The sequence below is a fragment of the Acinonyx jubatus genome, chromosome B2, assembly GCF_027475565.1.
Source record: "Acinonyx jubatus isolate Ajub_Pintada_27869175 chromosome B2, VMU_Ajub_asm_v1.0, whole genome shotgun sequence".
In the NCBI taxonomy this organism is placed as follows: domain Eukaryota; kingdom Metazoa; phylum Chordata; class Mammalia; order Carnivora; family Felidae; genus Acinonyx; species Acinonyx jubatus.
In genome coordinates, this window is record NC_069385.1 from 131,075,363 (window position 1) to 131,088,983 (window position 13,621).

A 13,621-nucleotide genomic window follows, 5' to 3' on the forward strand; every position below is an offset into this window, starting at 1 on the left:
AATATATCCCTTCTGTAAGCTGTACATTAACTAGTTCAGAGAATGTTATTTGCTTATTCAGTGCTTGATTAAGCCAGTCTTTGAAAGCAGCTTTATGAAATAAACTATATTAGTTGAAGACTGCTTTATAAGAGTATGTTCTCTTTCATAGCCATTTGTTGGTTACCACTCTTGTGAGCAAGCAAGAAAGTTCTAGAGCTTTACTTTAAGCCACAAGTCCGTGGAGAAAGACCTGTGTTTCAATGAAGTAATTCTACAGTTGATTATAGTTAGTAAATAATTATGCAGTATGGAAACTAATATTCTTGTCAATGATTACATTCTCTTTAAGCAGCATGGCATAGAAATAACTACATTAATAATTAAAATTTCTTTCTCAGTTTTCTACAATATAACACAACTTGAAATATTAGTAATAGAATGCTGAAGACAGTCAACTAACCCTGAGAAGAGCGTAGGGAGGATTTTAGCCTTACCATCCAGGGATGAACAAATGTTTTCTTCTGTTTGTTTCTCTGAAAGGCCAGCCGTATTCTCCACGCCTGATTCTGCTGTCTCTGCTCCAGCCATTAAAGAAACTGGAAATTCGGGAGGAAGCTGAGTCTGCCTTTCATAGGTTGTTTGATCATCCAAACACAGAGGAAGTTTAATAACCTATTAAGAGATAAATCTCTTATCTAAACTGTTGAAAATATTTCACACACAGTGAATTTTACCCTAGAACAATGATACTATTTGCAAACTCTAAAAGGTCAATGGCGAATCAATTTTCCGAAACTTATAATTGCTTTTGTTTGGCGGCTTTACAAAGTATGCCTTTTTTGTAGTAACGATTTACATAATTGCTTTAGATATTTTCATTGCTCTATTTAGTTCTTAGTTTTTCCTTTGTTTTACCTTATAATTTTCCTTAATATCTTCTTGCAAATAACACTATCTGATACTTACACTGGGATCAAGTTAGCAAATATTCATTCTGTATTTACTATCTCCAAGAAACAACGTTTTTAGTTCAAAAATAAAAGACAAAATTGTAGACTCTAGGGGTGACTGTATGGGTTTCACTGTGCAATTTTTTTAACATCTCTCTATGTTTACAAATTTAATAATAAAGTGCTTGGTGGAAAAACTCCATGACATTGGAAGTGAAATATTTAAGAAAGTGAGGAACTTTTGCCAGGGAAAAGTTAAAGGTTATTTTGCTTGCATAATTTCTCCCCTTGTATTTTTTCACATACCCTAGGGGGACGAATCAGACCTGTTCCCCAGTCTCCACACTTGGACTGTGAGCCTGAATTCTATCCCTAAAAGCAACATGGTAGAACATGTGAGGTCATGGATTAGCTACGTGCTCTGGGTTGGCCACAATCTCTTTGAGTGTGATATTTTTTTTCCACTCACAGACACAGGAGGGAAATGATCATAATTTATCTGACTTATTTCCCTTAATATCTCCTAAGGCTGCATTACAGAAATGACTTTCCTGTTCTAGTGTCCCATTTACCTATCTTTTCTCTTCTCTAATCCAAGTTACTTTTTTTTTCCTGAGAAACTCCAAAAGGAGTACTCAAAAATTACATTTACTTGTTCAAAAATTGCATTTGAGAAGACTCACATTGGAAAATTCCTAATATTTAAGAATTTCACATAAGAGGAAAATCGGATTTCAAGATAAAAATATTTCATTTTTATCCTCATGAAAAAGAAGCAAATGCATTCCTACTTATGCTGCTGACAATCAGAAAATCCTATCTTAAATAATGACACTGTTCTCCTTGATAAGACTCACGGCCCCCCCCCCCCATGAAATATACAGAGAGAAAACATTTAATAACAAATAAGAAAGTCAGTGGACAATTACAATCATCTGTAATGAATAATGACCAGTGGGCTCTACAGATAAGCCATAATACTACATTTCACCATTTTTTAAGGGAGTCAGAAAAGAAAAAGGAAAATTTTAGTAATGTGTTCAAATCAAGTAAATTTTAGTGAAATCAAGCTTTCTAATGTTGTTTTGCAAATAGCTAGTTTTCTTGACCTTATAAAGTTTAAACATCACTTCTTGATTTATCTTAAATATAACATACTTATGTCTTTATAATCAATACCAGCACTACCGAAATGACCTTGCCATAGTTAACATAACACTGAATTTTAGGGAACAAATAGTAAAAAAATCATAGATGCCTTTCACATTCACTAGTAAACCTATATCAAAATTTATTTGCTTTTATAACTGTATTTTATTTCATTTTGATTTTTTAATGCGGTATTCAAATCATCCACTTATAAAATATTTTGTTTGGGTTAGCTCACTTCAAAATTTGAGGGATTTTTCAATAACTCCTTTGAATTCATTTCTAATGGTCTCCCTTTTCAAATGTATTCATATCAGCATTTCTAAACCATAGAAGGTTTTATAAACTTCGGATCCTGATACCCCACCTCAAAACAATTGAATCAAAATCTCTGAGAACAAGATTTGGACTATTTCTAAAGTTTCCTACATAATTCCAATATACAGTCAGATTTATCCCAGAATGGTGACTATTTTTAAAATGAGTAGAAAGGTACATATTTATATTTATATTTGTTTTCTTAACAGCAACCCATAATATCTCAAAAAGATATTTCAGCAAAACATTATAATGGTATTCGCTAAGAGGGGGAAACATGCCGGTTGATTCAACATAAAATACACAGGAAACGGGAAGACCATCACATAAGAAGGATATATAGCTGTTGATTTTTAAGCCAAAACTACATGTGTTTCCTGGAAATGTCCGTATTTAATAGTTCAATCACTTAGGTGGGTAGATGACAGTGATAGATAGACGATACATACATACACACATAATACATATATATATATATATATATATATATATATATATATATATACATGTACATACATACATGCATTAGATTAGATTGATAGCAACCTAGCTAGTTAGCTAGATAGACAGACAGACAGACAGACAGGGAAGTGTCAAACACTCAGGTAAGGAAGAAAAAAAAAATCATAGCATTTTCTGATATGGGCGCTGTGGAAAACCATCATAATCAGAAAGAATAAATTTGGACATAGAGGACTGAAATAAACTAAAATTCTGTTGGAATGCTTTACACTTAAGGTATGCTGTCATTTTTTTTTTTTTTTGATCCTCCGCGGTGTCTTCCTAGAATGAATTTCTGCAATGACATTTCTGCTAAAAGACTTGGTTAGAAAATAAATTTCCAAATATGTACAAATAAATGGTGTTCACCCAAGGGTTTTTTGGGAGTGTGTTTTGCTTTTAATTCTTGAGGTAATTAAGACAGCATGCTTTGAAGTGATATGTATGGCAAAGGGAGTTTGGTGAAGACCATTTTCATCCCGTGGAAATGTGGGTCATTAATTATCTTATGTATGAACACATGCTTGTCTCATCAAATAAGTGGCGAGCATCAGGAAGGCACAGACTCTATCTCATTTCTTTTGTATTTCTAGAACAAGCAATGCCCAACACAAAGTAGGAGCTCAATTAGTACATTGGATAAGGAAACACCATCGCCCTATACCCAAGTTGATGAGACAGATCAGATCCGGCAGCAGCAGATTATAAACAGAGAATTGAAGGATTTGGGTGCCCTTCTCAGCCTGCTCATGACATAGAAGTTTGGGTTAAATTATCTTTAAATTTCCTCTAATTCTGGAATTTTATTCCTTATTTGTAGACATCAATTTAATCAGCATTAAGAAAGCATTAAGATGTAAATGCTTTCACAGATTTATGATACATATTGAAATTTTCAATAGCACGAAAGTCAGCTAAACGCTAGAAATAAGCAGTTTTAGAAAAAATAATGTTTATTTTTGATAGAAAGAGAGACAGAGACAGAGAGAGACGGAGTGCAAGCAGGGAAGGTGCAGAGAGAGAGGGAGGCACAGAATCCAAAGCAGGCTCCTGGCTCTGAGCTGTCAGCACAGAGCCGGATGCGGGACTCAAACTCACAGACAACAAGATCATGACCTGAGCTAAAGTCGGACGCTTAAATGCCTGAGTCACCCAGGCGCCCCGGTTTCAGAAAAAATTTAAGTTCTTTACTTACTAAATCATATCACAGGCACATCTGTGTGGCTCAGTCGGTTGAGTGTCCATCTGACTTCGGCTCAGGTCATGATCTCGCAGTTCGTGAGTTCAAGCCCCACATGGGGCTCACTGCTGTCAGCCTGCTTCAGATCCTCTGTCCCTCTCTCTCTGCCCCTCCCCCACTTTTGCTCTCTCAAAAATAAATAAAACATTTGAAAAAAAATCATATTACAAACCTGAAAGTAGAGATTGCACAGCCAGTGGTCCAAGTCCCGGCACATCAAATCTTCCATTTTCCTGAAGCTGTCGAATTTCTGGTCATAATGACCTCGGAGAAGGGGACACTTGAATTTCCCGTCCACTACATCAAAGTTGTTATCACACACAGGGAAGGCTGCCCAGCCCACAACCCAGTCAAAAGAAGCATATTTCCCACGAAGGAGACAGAGTTCAAACAAGAACGCCATGCCGGGTTTCACATCTTTCTTCGGAGGGAGTGCCTAGGGAAGGATACCAAGGCAAGGGGAGATCGGGATGCTTGTACACAGAAATGTGCTACATTCAATGGCACCTATATATAATTTAGAATTAAGGACAGAGTTGGGTTTTAGTTCCATTGGTTGCCCTTAAAAATTCACTATTGTCAATAATGTTGCAATAAACGTAGGGGTGCACATATCCTTCCAAATTAGTGTTTTTGTTTCTTTGATTAATAGCCAGTAGTGGAATTATGAGATCCCATGGTATTTCTACTTTTTTGAGGAAACTCCATACTGTTTTGCACAGCATCATTATTTATTATAGCCAAGATGTGGAAGCAACCTAAGAGCCCATTGACGGACAAATGGATAAGGGGGATTTGGGGTGTGTGTGTGTGTGTGTGTGTGTGTGTGTGTGTAGGGATATCACACAGGCATTAAAAAGGATGGGATCATACTATTTTCAACAATATGGATGAACCTAGACTAGAGAGTAAGTCAGACTGACAAAGACAAATACTATATGAGTTCACATGTGCATGGACTCTGAAAAAAAAACAAAGAAATAAACAAACAAAAAGCAGAATCAGATGAGGAAACACAGAGAACAAACTGATGGTTGCCAGAGGGGAGGAGGCTGGTGGGGATGAACAAAATGCGTGAAGGAGAGGGTGAGATACAGACTTCCAGTTATGGACTGCATGAGTCATTGGAATAAAAGACACAGCATAAGGAATGTAGTCAGTGATAATGTAATAGGGGCGTGTGGGGACAAATGGTACCTACATGTGTGGGGAGCATAGCATCAGGTGTAAACTTGGTTCACTACATTATACACGTGAAACGGATGAAACATCGTGTGTCAATTACACCCAAATCAAAAAAAAAAAAAATTGAAGAAAAATTCACTATTGGATGTATTTGCATGCATAACCTTTCCAGCCCAAATTAATCGAGCAACATGCCAGCATGAAAATGTGACCCAAGCAACAAACTTGATCCCGCCCATTCAAGATTCTGCACTTCGTAAGTTACCTAACACGGTATACTGAACTTCCGGTTCCTTTTGCTTGAGCTGCTGCTTCTATAGTATAACTATTTCTATCAGTTGTCACCATCATCGTTTTACTTGCCTGCCACTCATCTTTGTAGTCTTCTCGTACCCCAAACGAGTCCTTTACACAGAAGAAATGCTTTAAAAAAAATGGTTGAACTTGGGTGCCTGGGCAGCTTAGCTGGTTAAGCGTCCAACTCTTGATTTCTGCTCAGGTCATGATTTCATGGTTCATGGAATCAAGCCCCATGTTGGGGTCTGCACTGATAGCGAAGAGCCTGCTTGGGATTCTCTGTCTCTCTGTCTCTCTCTCTCTCTCTCCCTCCCTCGCTCTCCCCTCTCCAAATAAATAAATAAACATTTAAAAAAATAAAATAGATACAAAATGGTTGAGCTATCGCACTCCAGAGAAACTAATCCTAGGTATAATGATAGCTTAAATTACTATTACAACGTCTACCTCTTCAAGGAAAAATAGTGTCCCATTTAATTATGTGACTCTCCTGTTTATTTCAGTTGAAACTGTACTGCACGTCACTGTATAAGCAATTTGTCCATGCTAAATAAATAGTGTTAGGCATAAAGATGGATGAAATGATCCGATTGACCAAATCATTGTTCAGGTCCCCAGATGTAGAGATGGAGCTTGCCCTTTGGCCTTTTAAAAAAGAATTTCAGGAAAGTGAATAATCTTTTTTTTTAATAGAGCATAGGCTTGGGTTTCTTTTTCAAATTCTATGTGAATAATTGTAAATGGACAAAGATAGGGACTTGCCTAAGACTATTTTATAACAATATATTTAGCCAAAAGTGTGTAGCCATATTTTATATGATTTATGTAAATATTCCAAGACTCAGTTTATGTTTAAAATGAAACAGAAGCATCTGTTGAAAAATACCATAACCCTGTGGCAGCTGCTATTAAACCATTAACAGGATCAGGTTTCATTTAAACCAGATTTACCATTTTCTACAACAGCCCATGGGAAAGCTAAAAACATTAGACACAAATTACTGACAAAAGAGATTCTTAATCAAGCCATACTTTTCATTTGGCTAGTTGGCTGTGAGTAACCTTTGTGATAAGAGAATCAAAGCTAACTGAGAAGGAGGAGGAGGAGAAATGAAGTCAGAAACCTGTTTTGAATCATCATTTAAAAATAAAGCTGAACCGATGCCATTATAATAATTTCTTCTACTCTTATCGGTGCCTTTAAAAATGCCTCTCTACTACTAACCTGATCTTACTCAGCTATACATCCAAAATAGATAAAGTAAGAATTTGACCAGTACTGACCCAATTCTATCATTAAGTTTCTGTGGTCTTGGGCTAGTCACTTTTTTTTTAAATCAAGGTTTCCATGCACTCAAGTTTCCTCCTCAATAAAAGACAAGGGTATAAGCATCTTCCTCGGTAAATTGATACAACCATTGGGTTGGACAATAAATACAAAAAAAAAAAGGTCATAAAAACATGAAATGCACATAGCTAGTATTATTATTATTTTAAGCCTTTATTTCAATTATCTCTAAGACGAATCAGATTAGTGTATTTAATAAAGAAGAAAAGAACCTATCGAGGTTAAAATTCATCTGTAACCTTGTAAAACACCAGTATCATTCTGCGTGAGGAACGACAGTTCAAGGCCGCTAAACAAAACCTAATAACGCCAGGCAGCATGTGTCCATGAGAAGCCAGTCCTCATGCACGAAAGGAAATTCCACGGCAGCCTATTTTACAAGATAGAAGAGTCACATGAAGCTACCTTGACAGCCCTAAAAAAAATAAATATATGAACAAAAATCTAGTCACTGATATTGATTGAAAAGGAGGAAAAGAGCTATATGTTATCAAATAAAGGAATTTATCTGACAACAGTTGTCTTATCTTATTTATTCTTGTAGTCTCTTTCCCTCGCCCTGTATCACAGGAGAGATCTGTTGCTCTGTAATGTGTAGCTTGGGACTCATTCTTTTCCTCTTCAGCAAGAAAGGATCACCGAGTTTCATTGTATCTCTCAGAGAATCCTCTCCACCAACCTGGATATTTCCACAGCTATCTTATGGTGTGATAGTTCCATGAGTATTTTACAATAGCTTCATAAGTGAGTACTATAAAATGAGGGAAATAAATGCATGGGTCTCTACCATCCACCAATGCCATCTCATCAGTCCCGGTGGTTGGGGGTCATAATGTCCTTGGAATAATACCTTTATTTTCTGAGTACCAAGAAGGGCCTACTTTTGGAAGGAAAACACACTACAGACCTAGAGTTCACTGTATAGCATAAAGGTGATGCATTTCACCTTCCATGTGGTAGAAGGTACATGTGAAAGGAGAGTAGAGAACAAGCAAAATCCAAGAAGAAAACAAGAATTTGGAAGGCTGAAGCCTACCTGGAAAATTGGAAGAGAAAGTAAAATTCTTGGGACACCAGATACCTGGAGATTGAAGCAACTCAGAGAGGATTAGGGTAAGCCTTACAAAATGATGAAAATGCATATCGATAAAGTATTCTTCAATTTTCTGGACTTTCTGCAATTTTGAAAAAGATTGTTATTTTTACGATCAGAAAAAAAATTAACAAAGTAATTTCACCAACAGAAGACCTTCAAAGTGCTGCTTCTGCTTTATGAGGAGGGTGGTCAGAAATGACCGTAATTCTCACTATAACACAGAAAAGACACTGGCTAAATTACAAAATTGTGCATATTATTGAACCCACTGGGGAACTAGGGCACAAAGAAATTTAGGGAAAACTAAATCTCAGAGAGGGGTAAGCCCTTCATATATGACCTTGGACTAGAGGTGGCTTTTAATCTTAGGAAATAGATGAAGAAGCAGACTTGTCACTGGGTAGGAGGCTTCGCAAGTAAATGGAGAATCTAGCTGAATGCTTAGCCATCTTGGCCTAATGTGGAATACTGAACACATAGGAGCCCCAGACACAGAACGAGTCCTCATCATCTACCAATTCTCAACCTTAGCACTTGTATCCAGCGCTCGGCCGCATGTGAGTAATTGGGCCCAGGGTGAGAGCCAAAGGGAGATCTCCAGTGGCCCAGACATCTTCAGGCAGGGCGAGGGAGCAGGGCAGAAGCCTACAGTTACACGGTGCTTGGATACCAAACCCGACTAGAAGGAGGGATTTTTTACACCTCAAAACTTTTGAAAACCAAGGATGAATTAACACTAACCAAAGCTACAACTTAACCCCAACTTAGCTTAATTCTAACCAGAGACATCATCCCCTCACCACAGCTGCCTGACAGAGACAGCTTTTTAGTGGGGGATAAATATCTTCTACTTCAGTCTTCACAGTTCATTTATACACCATGTTTGGCAAAGATGCAGCCACAGAAACAGGAACATGTGACGTCTAGATAAAAGATAACAGCCAATGGAGACCGACCCACAGCTGACCTGGCTGGTAAAATTAACAGACAAAGACATTAAACAATCATAATTGAGATAAAGAAATAAAGGAAAAGATAGAAGTAAACCATGAGGAGGAAGAAACTCCAAGAGGGAACTTTTTAAAAGTTCTCTAAAATAATAATTAATAATAATAACAATTACTTTTTTAATAATAATTTTCTTGAAAAACAATAAAGTACTTTGAAATGAAAAGTTTATTGAGTGGACTTCACAGTAGAAATGGACATAGCAGGGAAAGGATGGATGAATTCTAAGAGAGATCAAAAAAATATCCCAACTGAAGCACAAAGAAAAAAAGAATGAAAAAAGAAAAAAAGAAATTACCAGATCAGGACATGTAAGACCCGTGGGAAAATAATGAACACACAGAATTGGAGTCCTGAAAGAAAAAAAGAAAGACAATGGTGCAGAGAACAATTTTGAAGAGACGGTGGCTGAGGATTTTCGAAAATTGATGAAAGACATCAACCCACAAAACCAAAAAGCTCAGAAAACCCCAAGAAGACAAAATAAAAGAAGGAAATAATACCTAGCTTATCAGAGTCAAACTGATGAAAACCAGAGATAAAAACCTTAAAAATGTAGGGCCATCTATGATATGTAACAGAAAAGTTTATTATTGGTGGTCAAAGGGCCAAGTATGGTCAAGTATCCTTATTCCCTCATTGTGAACTCCTGGATGTCATATAAAAATATTTATATCATATGGAAAATTCTACTTTCATTTTGTTGTTGTTGTTCTGTAGTCTGGTCATGTAAAGTTACTTTGGTCTCTGGCACTAAACAAAAAATTTGCAGAAACTTCTGTTAAGAATAAGCTCCACTTTTTGCTTCTTGGGTAGGCTGGTTCTTACCTAATTGACATCTTTTTGTCAACTTATATTTATCGTATAACTTGTAGTTCCTTAGCATCATATTAAAGGCCCTAATGCACCCTCACCACAATCTAACTTTCTAGCATTATTTCACAATAAACATATATTATTTTAATTAAATATAATTAAATAATAATATAATTAAAATATCAAATATATACAAATAAAGTATAGTCAAAATTATTTTCTCAGATGTTTGCCCATCACACACACACACAAACACACACACACACAGTCTGTTATCTTCTCACAACACCCTTTTGTCAGGCAATCCTTCTTCCTCTCCCAAGTTTTGCTCATTATAACCAAAGTATCTTGAACAATACCTTTGAGGTAACAATTTCTAATCTACAGGTTCTCAAGCAGAAGTACAGGCAGAGATGGCCCGGACATGGGCTAGGAGCCTTACACATTTTCATAACAATTACTAAGATGTTCTCAGAATTTTAAAGTCCCTAAATGTAAAGGAAATAATAACAATAATAAGAAAAGAGGGACAAATACACAGTGACTTCAGAAAAGGGCATTTTTAGAAATTTTGTTGAGGAATACAGGCAATCTAATAAAGGCACAGGTGGCAGATACAACACAAAAATTGAGAAACCGTGTTATATTCGACCCCTTGCTCTGTTAGAAATTTGTTGTATAACATGCAAGACAGTTGCTCATTCTCCATCTGAACCCTACACTGGCTGATGGGAAGGTTTGCCAATTCATGAGGTAAATTAATGCCTGCGGGAATAGTTCTAACTGTTAGGAAGCTCCGATCACTCCTAAGAAGCCATATTGTCATTAATGCTGTTTGTCAAATATTTCTAATATTTTCTGTTCATCAAATATTTCTAAACATATGGTAGGGTTGCGCTTCCTAGCTCCTTTGTGGGTGGGTGGGCCCTTGAACTAGTTCTGTCCAATGATCTGTGAGTGAACATAACAAGTATCACTTCTAGGCCAGAGCGTTTATCATTGGTTCTAGACCCTCCAGAGTTCTCTTGTTCTGCCCTTTGTCACAGTGACAAATGATGTTCCAGACAGCGATCTTTCAATCAGTCTTTGACTCAGAATGAGAATGGCTAAAACAGAACCCCCAGCTTTCCTAAAGTGGACATGGAGTTTAGGTGAAAAATAAGTTCTATTGTATTAAGCCACTGAGATGTTTTGAGGGTTTTTTGTTTGTTTCTGTAGAATAACCAAGCTGAGGTACACTGATTCATTGGCCTGCTTTGTATTGACTCAAGTTCAGTCTTCGCTGTTCTATCAAGATGATTACTATGACCAAAGAGCTTCGAGCCACCAGTCTCAGTCACCAGAGATAAAGTCAGGGATGTAGTGGTTTTTGTCAGGTTCATGACCAAGTCAATAGCTGAGGAACATGCAGATACTCATATAATGTGTACCTCCGTAGAGAAGCAGAATACTCAATAATGCTTATGTTGTTCAAGGTAGGTCGACAATGGGGCTATCTGCACATTTCTTTGCTTCCAATTCTTCTAAATGCACCTTAAATGGTTCATTTAGGTGCATTGACTTTAACTTGACCTTAAACATGGATTACTTCAGTCCTCATTGTTCAAACCCATTCCGTTTAAGTGCTTTCCAACTTTAAAAGAGAAGCTATATATCTTAGTGGTTAAAATCATGGGCTTTGGCCTCAAACAAACATGAGATCAAATATCAACTGATCACTTACATGGGTAACCTACCATCTCAGGATCTTGATTTTGCCATTTATTAAATGCTGGCCATGGTAGCATTTAGTAGTGGAAGAGAAGGGAGGACAGTGGTGATAAAGGGAAGGCGGCAGCTACACAGACTGGGAAGTGAACTAAACAGCGTCTTCTAGGACTAACATTCAAAGAATAAGGGGAGTCCAGGAGGTAAAGAAATACACTTAATTTTCAGTAGAAATAGCAACATGTTCTTTCTGAGGCAGACAACTCTGGACAGATGATTGGGAATTGATGCCACAGCCCAAGGTAACCTAGGTGATCCAGTGAAAGTTTTATAGTACCATTGTTTTCCTTTCCAGTCCCTCAGCCAAGATAAATAAATAGGCACATTAGTTCTAATCCTCAGTCTTTCTGCTGTGGGATAAAATAAAGTAATGACTCTTGGAAACTTTTCTTGGACTAGGGATCAAGGACGGAGGGTGGTAACAGCTACAATAGTTTCCGAGAGAAAATCTTCCTTCCCACACCACTGGAAAACCACGCGCTCTCAGGTGCAACTGTAGTATTTCTAGTTCCCTGTTTTAGAAAATGGATTTCCTTTGGTTTTCCTTAATCCTAAAAGGCAGTATGTCAATAGTTGACATTTATCGGAAGTTGATGAAATGCAAGGAACCCTTTCAATCGCTTTACCCTTGCCAACTCCATCACCACAATAATTCTAAGAAGAGGATTTTATTATTAGCTCCATTTTGTGAAGGACACAAATGAGACAAAGAGATTGAGTTCAAGGTCACACAGACAATAGATGTCCACGGTAGGGCTAGTGTCTGACTCTTGGCAATCTACAGCAGGGCCATTCAGGATATGCTTCCTGATGTAGGAGGTGCTACAGCAAAAAGCCTGCCTTGGATTCACGGAGAAAAGGCTCAAGGGGATTCTTCTCTGTCCTATTTACTTCTCTTCGTGATTCCTACAAACTGAGGAGCTAGGGCTCTTTCTCCACGTGTTTCGGCCTGTTCTCTCTTAAATGGTTCACTTTGAGGTCAGGCATTGAAAGTACACACGGGACTGACCGAGAAAAAACATTTTTTATTTCAATAAAACCCCATTGTCCAGTATCCTTAATTAAAGAATGAGTTCTTTCTGAAGGGCTAGATTCACCAGATAACTTACAAAATAGTAATTCTGAACAAAAATCTTCCTGAAATGGGGTCACAACTCTATGATCTCTCAAAACCTCCAGTCCCGGGTCTAATTTTTTGACTTCTCAACAACAAACTGTAATCATCTGAGAAACATCAGCAATCATACAATGACATCCTCAAGGCTCTAGACTAGCAGTCCCCCAAATTTAATTTGTTTAAGAATTACCCAAGGGTGCTGATGAAAAATGCAGATTTCCAGGCCTTGTTCTCATCTTGAATCAATAAGGTTGGGGTGAGTCTCAGGAATGTGAATTTTAACAAGCATGCCAAGGTAAGGTGATTCAGGTGGTCCTTCAGACCACACTTTGAGTATCACCATCTAATATGGACACAAAGATAAGACAGATTTGTGTGTCCTTGATCGCGTGACTTACACAGCATAGGGCAACCACCTTTCTCTTGAAAATCAAACTGATTCAGACCTGAATAATTACAGGCTGAAAAATATGACCTTTCCTCCATTTCCCATCACACGTGACTGAAACCAAAAAGAAATATATGGCATGCCATCTCATTATATCGAAATTCCATTACCTGACCTCAACCTCAATGTGTCATAACTCATCTCTACATGCTACTCAAATGTTCAACTAAGAATATTTCACTCCAGGGAGATGGCAAAATCTAATTGAATATTTTAATTTAGGAAATTCAGTTCTGGGATTTCCACACCCCCCCCCCTTTTTTTGACTGTGAAAACAAAAAGTTGAATTTTCTTTTCAGTTTCTCCTTGTTAGACAAAAGATAAATTTCCCCCTCATTGTCCCTGAGAGTTGAACACATTGGGGAAAAATTGGGCACAGCCCATTACTTTTACAAACCC

The 13,621-nt window shown here is 37.3% G+C and overlaps 1 protein-coding gene across 1 annotated transcript in view; it reads right to left on the reverse strand.

Moving 5' to 3' along the window:
- The window catches only part of LOC106971974 (uncharacterized), a 328,414-nt gene that overhangs the window by 174,114 nt on the left and 140,679 nt on the right, over positions 1-13,621 (reverse strand). Inside the window, exon 6 of the mRNA XM_053223149.1 lies at positions 477-578. Coding sequence (XP_053079124.1) covers positions 477-578 — 102 coding nt within the window. The remainder of the gene's footprint in view (positions 1-476; positions 579-13,621) is intronic.